Source organism: Prionailurus viverrinus, chromosome E1 (genome assembly GCF_022837055.1).
Source record: "Prionailurus viverrinus isolate Anna chromosome E1, UM_Priviv_1.0, whole genome shotgun sequence".
Lineage (NCBI taxonomy): Eukaryota > Metazoa > Chordata > Mammalia > Carnivora > Felidae > Prionailurus > Prionailurus viverrinus.
The window spans coordinates 4,262,857-4,282,625 of record NC_062574.1 but is presented as its reverse complement, the minus strand read 5'-3'; the positions used below and the strand labels follow the sequence as shown (position 1 = coordinate 4,282,625).

General features: G+C 46.5%; 1 protein-coding gene across 1 annotated transcript in view; it reads right to left on the bottom strand.

The window, feature by feature from the left end:
• The window catches only part of GLP2R (glucagon like peptide 2 receptor), a 51,622-nt gene extending 32,116 nt beyond the window's left edge, over positions 1-19,506 (bottom strand). The window contains exons 1-5 of the mRNA XM_047833304.1: positions 19,408-19,506; positions 13,388-13,475; positions 11,300-11,404; positions 7,764-7,885; positions 404-510 (exon numbers count right to left, since the gene is read on the bottom strand). Coding sequence (XP_047689260.1) covers positions 404-510; positions 7,764-7,885; positions 11,300-11,404; positions 13,388-13,475; positions 19,408-19,506 — 521 coding nt within the window. The remainder of the gene's footprint in view (positions 1-403; positions 511-7,763; positions 7,886-11,299; positions 11,405-13,387; positions 13,476-19,407) is intronic.
• Between the last annotated feature and the right edge of the window lie 263 nt (positions 19,507-19,769).

Below are 19,769 nucleotides of genomic sequence, written 5' to 3'. Positions count from 1 at the left end.
ATTCAAATGATTAATAGCTAATTGGAGTCTGAGGGCCATGGATTAAAATCACAGCTCTACCGCTCACTAATTTGCTTTGGAGAAGTTTCTTCATCTCTTCTGTAAAAATCATGCCTCCAGTAGGGCAGGGCACACAGGAGGCTCTCCAATCCCAAAGTGGCTAAATCAGAGTTCGGACTCCCAGATTCCAGTTCTAGCAGTGCCCCGTGACCTGCAGTGACCCAGTGCTTCTCACTGGACCATCGTTATCCCTTTCCCTCTGCCTGCACAATGGGGTTGATGGGCTGGAGACTCTCAGATCCCTTCCAGCTCTGGTGGACCATGATGTCATTCAGCCCAGTCTTCTGCCTTCTAGAGGGAGCCAGGAAGCAAATCCCAGGGTGCCAGCAGAAGTTCCACTCACCGAAGAAACAAGAGGATGGTGAGAGCCAAGAGGAGGGAGACGACGGAGAGAGAGTACCCCACGGTGTACAACAGCTGCAAGGTCGACAGCAAGGCGTGGTTTTCCACCTGAGCACAGACAAGGGGTAGAGCTGACCACCAAGCCCGGAAGCTATGACCTCCAACCCCCAGCTCCATTCCCAGGATGACCAAGGTTCTAGGCAGGCACTGTAGCCTTGTTGACAGCCAAGTAGGGTAGCTTAGACTGCTCTCTGGCACACTTAGAGGTCACAGAGTCTTGATGAATTGAAGAGCCCACTGGGGGTCTCATCCTCCTGGCTTGTCCCATAGCCCAGCATTGATGCACCAAGATTCTCAGTATCATGGAAGTATTGTGCCCAGAACACCAGAGGGTGGCTTAGAAATGAGGACAGGTTCTTTGTCCCTGGGCATGCTGTTCCTAGAGTATAGAAGTCCCTTTCTCTGGAAGATGGGGTCCTCCTAAAACAACTTTTCATTCATGACCCCTTAGATGGACACCCAATAAAATAGTGGAATATTTTCCCTGAGTCTCTGGATAGCCTGATTGTGAACAGGGCATAATTTACCGGAAAGTCTATTGTTGTGATTTTCCAGTGGAATCCCACCTTCTCACTGAATCCATCATACTAATCGCCATAAAAATTATGTTTCTTAATACATTTTTGTACAAGAACCCACAGAGAATATGTATTACCTGCTAAATCATGCCTTAAACGTCTCCACATAACACTTTTATCAGCTTCGTTGAAGCATGCCTGGTGGACCATAAACTGTACATATTTGAAGAATTAACCTTGATGAACTTAGGTATGAATATGTTGGTGATCTCATCACCACACTCAAGATAATGAACATTTCTATAACCTCCCAAAGGTTTCCTTGTGACCCTTTACAATACATTCCCGCCTACCATCTTATGCCCAAGTAAACCCTGGTCTGCTTTCTGTCATTCGAGATGAATTTCCATTTTTTAAAAATTTTATATAAGAATCCTATGATATGTACTCTTTATTTATTATTTTTTTGATCAGCCTTATTTCCCTCGGAATAATTACTTTGAGATTCCCCCCATGTCATAGCATGTATCAATAGTCTTTTTTATTGTTGAGTGGTATTCCATTGCGAATATACCACAATTTATTTATCCATTCACCTATTGACGGACATTTGAGTTGTTTTCAGAGTTTGCCTTTCACCAATAAAGTTGCTATGAAAATTTCTGTACAAGTCTTTATGTAGACATAGGTTTTTATTTCTCTCAGATAAATATGCGGAAATAAAATGGTGGGAGTAGCATGATGTATGTTTTAACTTCTTCAGAAACTGTCGAACTATTTTCTAAATAAGTTGTATCAATTCACATTTCCACCAGCAGTGGCTATCTAGTTCCAGTGGCTCCAGATTCTACTAACACTTCATATCATCCGTATTTAAAATTTTAGCCATTCTAATGGGTATGTAGTGGGATTCTTACTGGGGTTTTAACATGAATTCCTCTAATGATTAATGATGTTAAGAATCATTTCATGTGCTGATTTGCCATCTGTGTATCTTATTTGATAAAGTATCTGTTCAAATATTTGGCCATCTTTTAAGTTGGATTGTTTGTCTGAATGTTGAATTGTGAATGTTCTTTATATATTGTAGATATAAATCTCTTGTCAGGTAAGTGTTTTGCAAGCATTTTCTCCCATCCTGTGGCTTGCCTTTGTATTTTTTTTAACAGTGTCTTCAGAAGAGCAGAAGTGGTTCTTATTTTTATTGTGATGAAGTTCAATTTATCAACTTTTTTATATAGTTGTGCTTTTTGTGTCCTGTTTAAAAAGTCCTAGGGCACCTGGATGGCTCAGTCAGTTAAACATCTGACTCTTGAATTAAGCTCAGGTCATGAGTTCAGGGTAGTGAGATCGAGCCCTATGTCAGGCTCCATGCTTAAGATTCTCTCTTTCCCTCTCCCTCTGCCTCTCTCCTGCTTGCACTTGAGTTCTCCCTGAAAAAAATATTGACCTGACCAAGGGCCTTAATATTTTCAGCTATTTTTTCCCTAGAAGTTTAATAGAATGAGGTCTTAAATTTAGGTATATGATCCATTTCTAGTTCATTCTTATTCATGGTGTAAAGCAAGGGTTGAAATTTAGGGTTGTTTGCTTTTTTGTTTGTTCGCTTTCTTTTTTTTCCCATCCCATTGTTCTGGTGCTCTTTTTTGGTAGGATCATTCTTTCCCGCACTGAATTGCCTTGACGCTTTTGTCAAAAATCAATTGCCTGGGTCTTGTAGACAGAACATAGTTGGATTTTATGTTGTTTTGTTTTATCTTCTTAATCTAACCTGAGAGTTTCTGTCTTTTAATGAGGGTTTAGACCATTTACATTTAATGGGGTTATTTATCTGGCTGAGTTTTTAGATCTTCGTCCCGTCTTGTCCTTGTTCTCTGTCCTTATTTTGGTTTGAGTGTATTTTTTTAACTCAATTTTTTCTTCAACGACCTACTAGCCATACCTCTTTGTTTTGCTTTTTAGTGGTTGCTCTCATGTTTACAGTACACATCTTTAACTTATCATACTGCTACGTCCCTCATCCCGGCCTTTGTGCAACTGCTGAACATTTTACTTGTATGTATATTAGAGCCCATAATACATTGTTACTATTTTCACTTTAACTGATCACTTATCTTTTGAAAAAGTTTTTAATGTTTATTTATTTTTGAGAGAGACAGATAGGGTGTGAGCAGGGGAGGGGCAGAGAGAGAGGGAGACACAGAATCGGAAGCAGGCTCCAGGCTCTGAGCCGTCAGCACAGAGCCCAATGAGGGGCTCAAACACACGAACCATGAGATCATGACCTGAGTCGAGGTCAGATGCTTAACCGACTGAGCCACCCAGGCGCCCCTATTCACTTATCTTTTAAGAGATTTAAAAAATAAGATTAAAAATTTTGCCTTCCTAGTTACCATTTCTGGTGCTCTGCATTCCTTTATGTTGATACAAATTCCATTTGGCATATATGCCTTTCTATGTTAAGGATTTTCTTAAACGTTTCTTATAGTGGTGGTCTGGATGCAGAAATCGCTACGTAACTTTTGAGTCTTTCCAAATCAAGCCCAACCATATTTCTATCTAGAATTAGTTTCTACGGACCCCATCAAGATCTCCATAATCCTGTCCTGTCCCTAACTGTTTTCGTGGGTTTCTCCTCTCCTCAAAACTAAATCTATCCTTCTAAAACCAGCACCAACCTACCTCTTACAAGAAGTCCTCCTTGAATGCCTCTCTGTGTATTGTCAACTCTGAACTTCGAAGACACTTGTGGTCTGTTTCACAAAGAGGGGCCTCAGTTATATTATTCATTAATGTGTTATTTGCATTTGTTTTGGATTTCTAGATAGGCTATAAACCAAGAACCAGAGAACCAGCAAAGAAACGCATGTGTTAACGCTAAGAAGTTAGACAATTGTGTACTGAATTGGTTAGGGCAAGGGGATGTACGTAAGTACCAAGAGCACCTAGACAATTGGTTTAACTGCACCCCTTCAGAGGAGTTTCTTAAACTGTCCTCTACATGCAGCTCTGCAGTAAAACCTGGCTACTTCCCTAGTGACCCCAGAACACCCAGGTCACTCTCAGTACCAACAGGTGAGTCTTAAGTCACTCAGACATCTTTACGAAATGCTTCGTAATCATGGTGTGCAATATGCATACACTGAGGTATGCATATTGAAGGCAGGTATTCTCGGACATTGAAGGGAGGGCAAAATGGCACAACTCCTATGGGGGGGGGCGGGACTCTGGCAATATTTAACACAGCTGTATATGCATCTACTTTTTAATCTAGCAGCCCCATTTCTGGGAATCTTTCCAGGGATACACCATCACAAATACGAACTAACATAGGCATACAAGGTTATTCGAGGTGGCATCATTAGCAATAAAATGTTGGAAATAATCCCAGTGGCCACAGCAGAGTGGCTGAATGGACAATGGTAGATACACAGCGTAGACAGAGTACTATGCAACTGTGAAAGGAAAAAAGGGAGAAATGCTTCTAGAACATGCTGTTAAGTGAAAAAGGCAAAATGCAGAATGCCTATCAGGCTTCAGATGTAGTGCCTTTTACGTAAGAAAAATGGTAACACAACATATTTAGATTTTGGCTTAGTTTTGCAAAAAGAAACATAAGCTGTACGTGATAATCTGACAAAAAGGGAAGGAGAAGAAAAGAAAAAAAAAGGACGCAAAGATAAACCGAAAAATCTTTAAAATGGTTAGTTATGTAGAGGAGATAGGCAGAAACGGTAAAGACAGCGATAGGAGTGTGGTTTCTCCGACCAAATGTTTTGTATCTAGTCTTGGCTTTCAAACCCTGTCAATATTGTATTTATTAAAAATAAGAGAGAAGAGGAGAGAAGGAAAGAGAGAAGAAAAAGGCAAATCCTTAACACTAATAGGAACAATTGAATAAAACCGTGTCTCCAATCAGTAACATGACCACGTAGAGAAAATAATTATTTCCAATAATTATGAACACTGTACTCTGAACATATAGCCTAAGGAAAAAACATCCTGCAAATGTGATTTTTTTTTCCTTAAATCTGTATACTACAAAGGTCCCAGTTGTAGTGACAGTGAACACACCTAGCAATCAGATTTTGGTTTCTAATAACATTCCTCCACGTAGAGAATCCAGAACTCTTTGGAGAACTCGCTGATTTGGGCCCGGGACGGGGAAAACGTGAGATGATCTTGGACCATCGTCTTGTGCCAGAAAATAAGGAAACGCTCCAAGACTAACGAGACTATCACAAAAGGACACAAGAGCCAGTTTGGAGGGATTTCACTAGCTAAATTTAGAAAAACACTGATCATCAAAATCGTCATCACAATAAGTGAATAAAGCAATTAGTGAGCTCAGAGCCACGCTCAAAGCCAGAGGGAAGGGGAAGGGCCCTCCTCAGAAGAATGCCAGCTAGTAAATGCAGAAGAAAGGACAGAGCTCGAATCAATTCAAGCAAACATCATCAATGAAGGTTGAAACACTGATAAAGGCTTCTTAGGGATTAAGATCCAAGGTTCCAAACTATTGTCCTACCAATGACTGACCATATACAAAAGGAAAAAGCGCCTTTACCGTGGAGAGATCTGGCTGTCACCCCCTAGATCAAATGATCGCATGGAACATCACTGTGGAATGACACCCGATATTCTGGTCTCCCGATGTAATGCTATACAAAGTACCCAGCACCTGTGTGGATCAGCTTGAGTCTTCCCAAGTCTCTAAATCCAACTTCCAGATTACAGGAAATACAGAAGACAAGAGAGTGCATCTAATAACATCCGGAGGAAACAAACAAATCCAGCTTGTGTGACATTCTAGAACAAAGTTCTTTGGGCGGGGGGGTCTTCTAAAAGCCGGTGTTGTAGTATCATACGATTTCGCTCATACGTGGAATTTGAGAAACAAAACAGACGGACGTACGGGAAGGGAAGCCAAAATAAGATGAAAATACAGAGAGAGACAAGCCACAAGAGACTCTTAAATGCAGAGAACAAACTGAGGGGTGGGCTAATAGGGGATGGGCATTAAGGAGGGCACTTGTCGGGATGAGCACTGGGTGTCATACGTAAGTGATGAATCACCAGATTGTATTCCTGAAATCATTATTACACTATATGTTAACTAACTTGAATTTAAAATTTTTGAAAAAGCCAGCATCATGGGCCAGGGTGGGGAGATTACAGACGAAAAGATACGAAAGTGATATAGAATGAAATGCTCTATATAAACCTGGACAAGACTCTAGTCCATGGAAGAAAAGCTATAAAAATTGGAGGGGAAAACGGGGGATATTTGAATGTGGATAAAACATCAGCTGATATGCAGTTAATTGCTGGTTTGTACTCATGAGGGATAATGTCTTTGCTTAGAAAGGACCTGATGAATATTTAAGAGTGAAATCTCATGATGCCTACAAATTATTGTCAGACATTTCACGAGAAGAGAGGCAAAGCAAAAGCAAATCCGGGGAAATGTTAAGACAGTTTGAATTTTAGATAATGGGTCTATGAGTGTTTATTATTCTTGTAACTTTTCTGTATGTTTGGCTATTTCAAAATACAATGCTGAAAAACACATATAGTTGATATATCTTGTGTTATATGGAAACCAAATGTCATCACTAAAATTATAAATTAAAATTATACACACACACATACACATATACACACGTGCACTAACACAATCTCTGTAAAAAGTACCATTTATCGTACATAAGGACCCCCAACTGATGAGATTTTTGTTTACCAACACTCTGAAAAGCAAAGATCTAATATCACTCGCCTTTTGTGGGCAAAATGTCAACACAGGCAAACAGAAGTTGGTTTTTATGTGTTTTGGAGTTTTTGCGTTTTTTGTGGATTTTGTTTTTTGTTTTTTGTTTTTTGTTTGTTTGTTTGTTTTTTTGAGTATTTGAATTCCTGGAAATATGGTCATTTGCAGAGGGGAGAAGGCCATACCCTGGTCGTCACCTTCCTAAAGAGAGAAATCTTTACTTGCAATCTTGGAGAGTGCAGTTTTCAACTCTTGTTTTGTGTCCCTGCCCCCTGCCTCCAAGGGGGCCCCTGCAGACCTGAGCCCAGAGGAAGCAGGAGGCTGTCATGTCAGCCCTGCTGGTGAGTCCCCGGGATCACCTCTGCCCCAGCCTCAGCTGCCCGTTGGCTTCCCCTGGGGAACTAGGTACCCGTCTGATGCCCAGACCCCATCACAGACCCACCGACTCAGAATCTGTGAAACCAGGGGTGCCTGGATGGCTCAGTCGGTTAAGCGTCCGACTTTGGCTCAGGTCATGATCTCGAGGTTCGTGAGTTTGAGCCCCGCGTCGGGCTCTGTGCTGACATCTTGGAGCTTGGAGCCTGGAGCCTGCTTTGGATTCTGTCTCCCTCTCTCTCTCTCTCTTTCTCTGCTCATGCTCTGCCCCTCTCTCTCCCCAAAATAAATAAACATTAAAAAAAGAATCTGTGAAACCATCCCTTCGGTATTTATTAAGTGCCCACGGTGTGAAAACGTTTCTGGGCACCCCAGTACTAGGCCAGGGGTGAGAAGCGGAGGGTCCTTGGGGGTCCACACGTCACCCTGAGCTGCAAAAGAAATTCAGCCAGAAAAACAGCCGGAGGTTGGCTGTTGTGTGACTGTGGACCTTCCCCAGGTGAGTCTGGGGCAGACTGGCTTCAGAGGAAGCCTCTCTGTGTGGCCCCAAAAGCCAACCGGGGGGGTGGGGGTGGAGGGGGACCCTGGTGGAGGGTGGGGGGAGGGGAGGACCCCATCGTCACCGGGCCAAGCAGACTCACTTTCTGTTCGGAACTGTGCTTCTTGGAGCATTCAGAATCATCTTGCCAAATATTTGTGGAGTTCTCCAGTGTCTGCCAGGTGCCCTGAGCCAGGCAGCGTCTGTAGGCCCTTCCAGAGTTTTCTGCAAAAGTAAACAGAGCTCTGGGAGAAAGGTCAGGGGCCACAGCCCATTCCCCAGTACGTGGTGAGGTCCTCACCGCAAAGCTGTGGAAAATCCCAGGGAAAAGGGATTTGCATTTCCCTCAGGAAAACACGGAAGCTTCTGCGTTTCATAACAAACCACGACCCGCTCACGTCTGCTGTGTTTACCCAAAGTCCCGGGAGCCAGAATAGTCCCTCTGAGTCCCTGACTCGGAGATGCACAGCCCAACTGGGAGACTCGCGGACCTGGGGTGCGATCGGAGGGCCATCGTGTCCTGGTGCTTAAGGGGCGATGTCGTGAGGAAGAGACAGGGGTGGACCCAGCCTGCTGGGCCACCTCCAAGCTCGGTGGCCTGGAGCTCGTGGTCTCTCCGCTCCCTGAGATGCTCTGCCCGCTATGATGATAGATGTGGCCCAGCCACATCCATTCCCGGGACCCTTCCTTCCCCAACGGGGTCTCCCCCTCCCTGGGCCACTGGCAACTGGACTTGCAAATGAGAAATGGAAAATGTCCGAACTTTCCCGCCCCGAGCCTGTTGGCCGCAGGCTGATGGTGACGCTTCGCTGGCTTTAATGGACAGACACCCAGAGGGAGCTCCCATCTGCCACCCAAAGGGCCCCTTGGAGCCTGTCCGACTGACCCCTCCAGCACCATTCTCCCAACACCTGCTCCCCAGACCTGCGCCCCCTGCCCACTTCCTGCCTCTGATGATGGCAGACCCTATTTCCCAGGCCTGGGGCCCCAAACCTTGGAGCCTTCCTTGATTTTTCTCTGTGTCTCTTATGCTTCATCCGGCCCATCAACCAAGCCTGTCAGCTGCCGGGCTTCCAACCTACCCGAGTCTGAGCACAGCCTTTCACCTTTCACCTTCTGTTCCCCCTCCCTGGAGCTACCCTTCTCCCTTTCCCTCTCTCCCTCTCTCGGTTTATTGCAAATGCCTCCAATACTCCTGACCCTCCTCATGGTCTATGGGTAACACGACAGTCACACCATGTCATGCCTTGTCCCAAATCTTCCCAGGGCCGTCTGAAAACAAGTCAGGGTCCTTCCCTGGCCCCCACAAAGCCCTGGAAGGTCTGGCTCCTAGTACTCTCTGACCTGACCTCCCGGTGGCTCTCTTTCCCCTTCAGGGCTGTCACCGTTACAGTCCCCCGTCACACCCTCCCCACCCTCCGATTGGAGTTCTTGTTCCCCTGGTCTTTTCCCACCAGAACTGTTCTCCTTCTTCCTTCTCTAACCCTCTCCTTTGCCTCCATATTTTCTTCTCACTTGCAAGAACCCGTCTGGATTCTAAGATTTAACGCACAGGATGTCGAGCAGAAGAGTAACTTGCCACCTTCTGCGAATCACACTCCCTCTGGGACGCTCCAGAAGCCCAGATCCCATTTTTAAAAAAAGCCTTGAACTCAACTTCTTTGCAAGTTTAGATTTTGGACCACGTTTCCCCCCCCGCCCCCCAAGTGGAATGTACCCGTGTCTTTAGCTCTTGGGAAAAACAGGTGGACGGAGGGGCCGGGTGGTGATGGTCCGTTTCATGTGCCCTTGAGACCCGTGGACACTCGGGGTCTTAAAGACCTTCAGGGATCCAAGGGCTTGACCTCGGTCTCAGCCTCAGTTCCGTTTACGAAGCACCTACCGTGCGGCTGACTCCGTGCCTGCCTTTTTGTTCATTCCTCTGCGTGGCCTTAAAAGTAGTCACTGTTTGCTTCACTTTGCAGACAAGAAAACCACAGCTCGGAGGGCTTGGACACTTGCCCAAAGTCCCAGAGGGTAAAAGCAAGGGGCAGGCTCTGGACCCCACATGCAGGGCTCTTTCCACCCCACTACGCTGGCTTGCCCCAACTATCCAGACTCTCTGGTCCAGCAGACTCTGGTATCTTCCTTTAAACGTCACGTCCTCATGCCTTCTGGGTCACCTCCAGCTGGATTTGACCAGAGCACAGTTCCACAGAATATGCTACTAGCTTTCCCATCGAGACATGCATCTCTCTTCCTTGGAAACTCTCTCTTAATCGAAACCAGGTTTTAACTGATGATGAGTTAGTGAGCTGAAATTAAACACAAAGTATCACCATCTCGCCTGCACAGAAACCCGTTCTCACTTGGTTTTGCCTAGAACTTTGTAACCGCTTATGTTTTTTGAGAATAATTTTTGTTTTACTTGCTCTCTGATGGTCTGTGATCAAAGGCAAAAGAGTTCTAACCAGTAATTGCTTCTGTCCCCTTCCAGAATAAACCCACCAAGAGGCTGGGCTGCTGGGGCCGGTGGGGGGCAGGATAATCATCCTGGAGTCCTACGTAATAGCCACTTCCTTCAGGCAGGGTGGGGGCGAGCTGAGTGGTTAAAGATTCCATCCAAGTCCCATGGGGCTTAAAAGCACCATCCACCAGCACCACCTTCCAATGTTATTGCAAGGGTAATTTTTTTTAAGGTTAAAAAATTGGGGGGCACCTGGGTGGCTCAGTCGGTTAAGCATCCGACTTCAGCTCAGGTCATGATCTCACAGTCCATGAGTTCGAGCTCCGCATCAGGCTCTGTGATGACAGCTCGGAGCCTGGAGCCTGCTTCGGATTCTGTCTTCCTCTCTCTCTGCCCCTGCCCCCCTCTGTCTCTCTCTCTGTCAAAAATAAAACAAACATTTTTTTTTTAATTATAAAAAAAAGATTAAAACTTTTTTTTAAATGTTCATTTTATTTTTGACAGAGAGAGAGGGAGAGAGCATGCATGCGAGTAGGGGAGAGGCCGAGAGAGGGAGAGGGAGACACAGATTCAGAAGCAGGCTCCAGGCTCTGAGCTGTCAGCACAAGGCCCAACGTGGGGCTTGAACCTATGAACTGTGAGATCATGACCTGAGCCGAAGTCAGGCACTTAACCGACCGAGCCACCCAGGTGCCCCAAGATTTTATTTTTAAGTAATCTGTGCACCCAACACGGGGCTCGAACTCACAACCCTGAGATCAAGAGTTGCGTGCTTTACTGACTGAGCCAGCCAGACACCCATTGCGAGGATAGTTTTGATGCCCTTCTTTTCCATCTGACAAGCCCAAAGTTGGGGATGTGAGCATCCCAATCTCTCCCCCACCTCTCACTCCTCTCCACGATGACCCTGCAGTAAATTCAGTGATAGCTGGGCCTAGACTCTCCAGTCTTCAAAGAAAAGAGGACTATTGCATTAATGGAGCATCCAGGTGCAGAAGACAAGCGGAGGCACACAGAGAAGAAGGAAAGTGTGTTACTGACAGTGTAGGAGACCTTCTGTGGGGAGCAGGACTTCAGAAGACCACAAGATTGGAGCGCGCTCTCTCTCTCTCTAGTTGCTCCCTGACTGGCCTACCCAGGAGGGAGCAGCCCTTAAGGAAACTGCCAGAAAATGGCAAAATAAGACTTACTACCTTCATGCCACCAAGGTAAGTAGGAAGGGCAGGGAACAGAGACATTTCCTGGAGAAGAATGAGGCCAGCACACGTATCGATCAAAGGTCCCGTTACAAAAGGTCCCTGTGGAGAGAAAAGGTCCAGAATGAATGGAAGTGTTGGAGCATCCAAGCCACTGATGGAGGCAGAGGTGCCCAGGAGCCCAGAGCTGGCATGGGAAGCTGGTGCATCTTGCTCAGGAACTAGCATGGGTATCCCACTGTCCAGACGGTCAAGGTTGCGGAATGGTGTGGGGAGGAAGGAATCAGCTTAGCGCATCCCCAAGCACTGTGACTCTGTCTACCCAACCTGACCTCTGGCCCTGGTCCCATCAGCTATGTCAGTGTGTACATCATGCTGATGTTGGTTTGTTTTAACATGGACTGAACTCTCACACAAACTCGGGGTCAAGAGGACACTTGGGGATTCAGCCAGGGCCTTCTGTTCCATAATTAACTAAAGAATCATCAAACCTTCATTAGTTAGATCCTGGAACACCCATACTGTGAAATGTGCAAGATGGCCAGTGGGTAGACAGGGAGAATTGAGGTTCTTGGTTACATGTATCTGACCCAACCCCTATTTGGTCATATTTCTCCATTCGAAGACCAAGCCAACAATCATTATGAGATATCTGCACCATCTCAAATTCAAGGGATGATTTACACCCTGGCACTTGGCAATGAGAAGATAAAAACCTACGATGCAGCCTTATGGGCCTCCTGGAATGGAGTGAAGGGGTTTCAGGCCAGATCCCAAATGTCCATATTGCAAGCGGCTCACTCCTGGGAGCCAAGCATCGTTCCTATCTGCTTCCTATTGGGTCTGGAACACAAGGGCCACTCAGGTTGAACAGCCACGTTCCTGGCGTCAGGACCCCACAGACACAGATCTGCCAGGTTATGAGCTGGCTCGGGCGTCTCGCGGACCCAACTGCCAAGTGTCGGCACATGGTCTATGTGAAGCAGTGCTCACCTGGCCGAGCTGCTCACGGCATGACTTCAAATAAAGAGGACTTGTCCTACTTTGATTTCAGAAAGCAAAGTATTTCAGCATTCCCCAAAGTGAGGGGTGGTTCTTGTAACAGATGTCAAGCATCGATTGCTACCAGTCCGGGCTGAAAAAAATATTCAGAGGGAGAGGGGTATGGCTTGAAGGCTGGCACTGGTTTGGGGTCCAGAAAAAGAAGAGAGAGTTCATGATGTCCTGTCTTCTTGTGGGCCCTTAAATGAAATACTCTGAAAGCAGCCAGAAGGATAAGGAGGGGCCGGCTTTCATCATTACAAAAGTTAAAAAAAAAAAAAAAAGAGTCTAGATGCACTCAAAGAGTCGGTATGAGGGCAGGAGAGGCCATGGACTGATCAAACTATTAGCATAGTTGCTAGAACACTCTAAATCTACTGTAGATCTGGATAAGAGAAATGTTAAGACTCAGATTCAGATAATACCCTGGGGGACTGAGGACTTCCTCCCACCCACCTACCCAATAGAGTCCCAGGTTAATCTATGGCAGTTGCTCACGTCATGGTGGTGAGTGTGCTGTGACCGATGGCTTTAATAAATAGTCACATCTATGAACATCTTGTCTCATATTCTCTTTTATAATAAGAGGTGGGAGTCTCTCTTCCCTTCCCTTGAACCTGGGTAGGCCTTGGTAACCATCTGACCCAATTAAACATGGAGGAAGTAGCTTCTGAGGCTAGATCATAAAAGGCAACATGGCCTCTGGTCACCCGCCATGCTGTGAGGAGCCCAGGCGGTGTAGACAGGCTGTGGGGAAGTGTTATGGCCAACGGACTCTCAGCTGGGAGCCATCATCAACCAGCAGACGTAAGTGTGAACAAACCTTCAGATGATTCCAGCCCCAGTCATCGATACTTCCAGCTAAACTTCAGATACTAAAGAGCAAAAACAAGCCATCCTCGCTGTGCCTGGTCTGAATTCCTCACCCACAGAAACTGTGAGAGATCATAAATGATGATGATGATGATGATGATGATTGCTTTAAGCCACTAACCTTTGGAGCTATTTGTTACACAGCCATGGGTAGCTCATACATGTGCTTACCAGGAGGTTCCTTGAGTAAGTCTCTCAGACACTTCTCTTTGTATTGAGCCCACTTGCGAGTTGTGTCCTCAAGGAGGGATCCTGTAACCTGGGCAGAAAACACCACGGTGACCCCCAGGTTAGCCACAAACACAGAGGAGGCCTCATTAGCATTTTGCCATGACTCTCAAACCGTCCCACTGAAGGGACCTTCCTGCCCTGCACTGAGAAGCAGAACTTCTTCAACATCTCATGTCCCATCTTACAGATGCACATGGATTTCGCATTCACTCCCTGATCTAATCACACTGGTTTTAGTACAAATATGGAAGATTTTTCTTCCGCCACAAAATCTTCAACTGGGGTTGACGTTTCAAGAGGAGGCAACCCGCTCACCCTGAATGGCACGCCCTGGTATATGAATATTTGCACGTTCCTAAGATTATGTGCATCTCAAAGAGAGAAGCATTGTACCAAGAAGGGCCCGATACTGTCGGGGAAAGGCTACGAATTTTAGGGACCTGTGCCATCCCACCTAGCGGCCCATGGGTCCAGAGTCAAAGATTGGGTAGACAGATGCTCTGCTACTAAACTGAGGCCTTGGGAGTTTTTTCTTTCTGACATGAACTGTCTCCTCCCATAGAGTCTTAAAAATACAGCACATCTTTTTGGGCTTTGCGGACAACAGAGTTGTCCAACAACATCTAATTGCATATCCGTACCACTGTTTTTGTCTTTTGAACAAAACAAGGGGTTTAAAGGGGTTTTCTCTTCTTTAACTTAACTCATCTTTATTGAGCACCTGTTGTGTGCTAGGCTTTGCATTAAGGAGGGACCGAAAGGGTGCAGTGATGAGCAAGATACAGCTTCTGCCCCAAAGGACTTAGAATCTGCGAAAGATAAGACAACTGTGTAATTGGCTGGCATCCAAAGTCAAGTGACATTCTTATGCCATCGTCCTCTGCTTCTAAAGAGCCTCATCTCCTAGTGGCTCAGTATTGGCACCATTGGTCATGAACCAGAAATGAGGAGTTTTCCTTGGCTCAACTAAGCACCAGATTCTGTCCTAAGCCTCTCTCCTGCCTAACCCTGCCTCCCACTTCTTCTGCCTCTGACCTGGTCCACACTGCCCCCAAAGGGATAGGTCCACAGGGCTCTCCTGCGTAAGGTCTTCCCCTCGCAGCCTGTTGACTTGACTTCACATCTCAACCACCCCCAGCTCAAGCCTCTCGACCCCAGTCATGCTTTTCTACGACTTTGGAAAACGTCCTCTCGTCCACCCTCGTCGTCAACCTGGCTCACTCCTTGTTCGCCCCTGTTCACTCGAGACTAATGACCCCTGATCATGCTTGACCACCTCTGTCACTCAAGTCTTGAGCTAATGACCCTTCTCCCCAGTGACCCCACACATAAACAAGTCCTATGGCCCATTGTGTTGTATTGTCATTGGGGCTTGAATTGTCCAACCCCTTCACTATCCCATATATTCCTTGAGGGCTGACATACGTCTTTTCATCTCTGAATACAAGCCCCTAGCACAGGGCAGGAGCTATTGTCCTCAGTTTCCCCCAAATTCCAGCTAAAGAAACAGAAGCACAGGTGTGGGGCAGAGTTGGGGTGGGGCTGAACACAGGAGGGGTTAAATATGTGATCTCACACACACACACACACACACACACACACACACACACACACACACACAGCCAGCACCACCATCACCCTCACCCCCCACGAAAAAACCCCAACCACCTATGAGCCCAATGGGGCAGCCAGTTTCCACCTTCTGAGTAATTAGTCCAATCTACCTTCTCCCTCCTCTGCCCTGCGTGGCCCACCCCCCAGTGCTATGGAATTCATGACGGGGTCTGGGAATAGTTCCTTCACATTTTTTTCCCAAAGAATCACACGGCTAGCTTATTGAAGAAGAATTGGTATAGTCATTGTTAGACTAGGGGTTCCCAAACTTTCTCAACTCATGGCGCCCTCAGTGGCTCCATCATTTCCCCCACAGCACCCCTAAGCCAAAAGAAATGCCTAAAGTCCCATTCGTTTAGTAGGTGGGGCCAAACAACTTAAGAAACTTTTGCATCCTAGCAACTGTGTGCCCACCGGAGATTGGACAACCTCCCAAATCTGGGAATCAGATCGGACACAGCCATGTTTGCACCTGTTCCATACTGATGTTTGGGTGGTCCTTGCTTTTTATGACAGCATCTGCAAAACACTCCCAGCTTTGTAGAGATCCAACATCATCAAAGGGAGAGGAGTGTTACCGAATACTGAAACTATGAACTACCCCGAGCCAGGTCCGGCAGATGTCATGTAGAGCTGGACTTCCCTTGAAAAATTAAAATGTCTTACAGCAGCCCGGTGAACTCACAGCGGTGCCTCGAGGCACCTTAGCACACAATTTAGAAACCATGGGATTAGCCAACAAGTAACAATGATAATGATAATGAGGAGGAAATAGTTGGCATTTATCCCTAGGCAATAGGCTTTCAGTCTCCCCTTAATATTTTCTGTCTCTGAGTTGTGGCAAGAATCAAGATGGAAGTTTATTAACACATTAAGGAAATAAACATCCTAACTGGACCATAGAGGAGTCTATGTTATTTTCCACAAGTTCAGCACATAAATTGATAGCCAAATTGTCAGCTTCCAGAATCCTGCAGGCCGTCAAAGTAAGACCCTTTCTTAGATAAGGTGCTGTTTATGTCCTCAGGGACTTCCCTGGAACTGGCCAAGGAAAAGACAATAAAGTCAGTCAGGCACGTGAACTGTCCCTGGATGGACATGACCCTCTCCTCCTGCCCTATGCCATGACTGATGGCCATGGCTAAAAGTGCAAGAAGACGGGGGAGGAGGCGGTGGAGGGGGGTGGGGGGAGAAGGAGAAGGACAAAGAAGAGAAGAAAAAGAAGGAGAAGAAATCTACAAAGCACTGAATTTGGTCAATGTAGGGGAGCTGGAGAAACTCAGACTGCCTTCCCAAGCACCTGTCCTAAAGACACAAGGAACACAAGACGCAAATCCAAGTTCAATCACAGCCGGATTCAAACAAAATAGAGGCAAGGCAAGAACACGGATGGATGTTTTCTAACTGGAAAAATGGACTGGATCTCGATTCTTCTTTCCCTCTTCCCTTTCTCACAGGCAACCAGCATCAGCGACTAACTTGGCTGAAAAGAGAGGAAAAGGAAAAAAAGACCTTCTGTTGACGGCTTTAAATACATTTTATTGTATTCTTGGTTCAAGAAGGCATCTGCCTCTCTGTCAATCAAACAAAAATTACAGGAAAGCAAAAAGGGGAGAAAGTGGAATCAGAATCTTATATCAGAAATTACCATCTCCTTCCGGACTCTGCTGTCTGTGCACATGCTTCCGTTTACTTTCTTCTTTTTCTTTCCCTTTTTATTTTAACCAAAAAAGGAAATCATCTTGCTTTGTGTTTTCACCGGAAGATATAGGGTGACTATGTATCCATTTCAAGACCCATACTTCTAAAATGCCATTTGAACAGCTACATAATGTTCTATGAACACATGTGATATAATTTTAAATCTTCCAGCATGAAACACTTGCACTGGCTTAGAGGATTGTTAATAGAAATGATGCTGCACTGAAAATATTCACAGTTAAATGTTTGAGCACATCTTCATTTTCTTAGGAGAAATTCCTTCAATTGGAATTTCTGGCCCAGAGAGGATACACATTTTTAAAGGGTTCTGGTAACATAGCGCCAAACTGTCCTCGTCAAACTTTTTTTAATTTAAAAATATGCACCTTTTTACACTCTCATCGGCAATGCACGAAAGAGTCACAGATTTGTTTCTCCAAGAGCCTTCGATAGAGAGTTCATGTTTTTTAAAGCCAGAGCAACTGCTAATTCACTTAAATGAGCTGGGGTGGGGGGTGGGGGGTGGAACCTGCTTGGATTTCGAAACTAAACCATCCCTGAGAATTTCTCATGAAGTGAATTTTATGAAGACTTTCTGCCAGAAAACATGCCATAGTCATTAATATTCCAGGCAGGGAAAGCATCTGTGAGCAAAATCCATCATGAAAGTCTACGCAAAGCCTCGTCGTGTAAACATCTGGAGGGAAAATATGGGTTTTTAAGACTGAGAACCAAGAGCGGGGCGGGGGGGTGGGGGGGACATTGGGGCTATAGATGCACACTGGAGGACAGACAGAGGAAAGAGCTTCTAGAAATAGATGCGGATGGCAGACCAGGGACACTGCTCGCTTGGGAAGAGTATTGATTGTGAGAATGCCAAATGATAGAGCTGAGGTGTGGCTCTTTCAGTGTCATAAGCTGGCCTGACACATTGCAAATTTCGCTGCCGTAACATATATACGTATATATTCCGTATGTCGACAGCTCCCAAAGGAATGCCAGGGAAGCGAGAACACTTCAGACACCACGGGCTGACTTGATTCCCTGGTGCCACTGTTCACGAGCCACGTGATCTCAGGTGACCGTCTAACTCCCACCGACCTTAATTTCCCCGACTGCAAAATGGGCTCGCTAATAACACCTCCGTCCGAGGCTCGTGGCGGGGACCTAGCGGGACGATGCTACAGCCGTGGTGGGCACTTAGGGGACGATCGACGCGTGATCGTGTGTAAGAAGGGGAGCGAGGCTAGACAGTTCTGTGTTCAGTTTTAATGTGCCGCGTACAGAAGATTGAAGCCAGGATGCGCGTTCCGTAGGGACTCGCCCGGCAACCCGCTGGGTCTCAGGAGCACGATGGTGGCCCGCCCAGAGGCTGCCACCATGGCAGGGATTCCACGAGACCATCCATCGGGCTCACATCCACGGTCCGTGAGGGCTTGAAGGCAGTCTCGGGGAGGAGTCGGATGCAGAGAATTTGGTGGGTGTTTTCTGCCTGTCTGGTCCCGGGTTAGCGCCAAAGAAAGCCCGATGAGGTGCACACTTACGAGATCAGGGACACGGCCCTCCCTGTTATGGGGGCAGAGGAGGCATTTCTACCAGGAGGGCCTCCCTCTCGGGGTTGCTGAGAGCACGAAATGAGTTAGTACACAGGACGTGCCAGGCACCGGCCCTGGAGAACATCGTGAGTGTTCCATCCAAGGGTTAGCTTGTGTTAGCTCTTACTGTATTTCGTTAGGACGAAAGCAGGTTGCAATACAATATTTATAGTCCGAGCCTATGTTAAAAAAAAAAAAAAACAACTATATGGAAATAAATGGCAGAAAAATGTCTGAAATTACGAGACCCCCAAAGCGAACGAGGGTGATTTCTGGGGGATGGGAACCCAGTGATTTATAGCTGGTGGTTGTACTTCTTCAGATTGCATACGTTTAATTTTTTAACCAATGCTCATTCTATATTTTCATACTGAGAAGGAGGGAAAAGGAGAAAGGAAAGGAGGAAAAAAAAAAAACAACCCACTGTCCATCAACCTAAATACTCAGGCCTGAGAAAACTGTACAGCAGATAAGAGGACCTATGTGACTAGTTTAAATGCTATTTACAAAAAAATTTTTAAGTTGATTTTTGAGAGAGAGAGAGAGAGAGAGAGAGGGAGACAGAGTGTAAGCGGGGGAGGGGCAGAGAGAGAGGGAGACACAGAATGGGAAGCAGGCTCCAGGCTCCAAGCTGTCAGCACAGGGCCCGAGGTGGGTGTCGAACCCCCGAACCGCCAGATCGTGACCTGAGCCGAAGTCGGACACCCAACTGATTGAGCCACCCAGGCGCCCCTTGAACATTATTGACAGAGTTCACACGGCCCCTGGGAAATGCTTATATAAATGATGTCAAGGGGGAAGTGGGATTCAAAACGCTTTATACATCACGATTTCAGCTGCCTAGAAGCATGCATAGGATTTGCAGAAAACATGCCAAAATTCGAACAGCGATGGCCTCCGAATACCGGGATTGTGGTTTCTCGCTGCTTCCCTCTTAACGTTTTTCCAAATTGCCTACCAGAGCCCCACACGGCTTCTCGGATCAGAAAAGATACAAAAGTGGTCCTAACGGCAATCATTGTAACAATAACAGTGAGAACGCGCTCTTACTTGCTTGATGAAGACCAGGAGCAGCAGGCCGAGGACCGGGGGAGAGCGCTTCCCGGAGGCGGGGAGAGGCCTGGCCCCCCGGGCAACGGGGGTGCCCATGGGCAGCGCGTGGACTCCAGGTGGGGGACCCCGCTTCCTTCTCCGGGGCGCCGCCCCGCTCGGTGCCGGCCTCCCCTTCCCTTGCCGCGACTTCACAAGTGCGGGCACGCTTCTAGAAAGGTCCGAGATGTACCACAGGCGGCCTCCCGCTGCATTCTTCCCTGCACGGGGCGGGGGGAATGTTTGCACAAACCCAGTGCGCGCACACGGGGAGGAGAGCCTCCGAACCGGTCTAGAGCCACCTACCGAATGTGCAGGGTTTC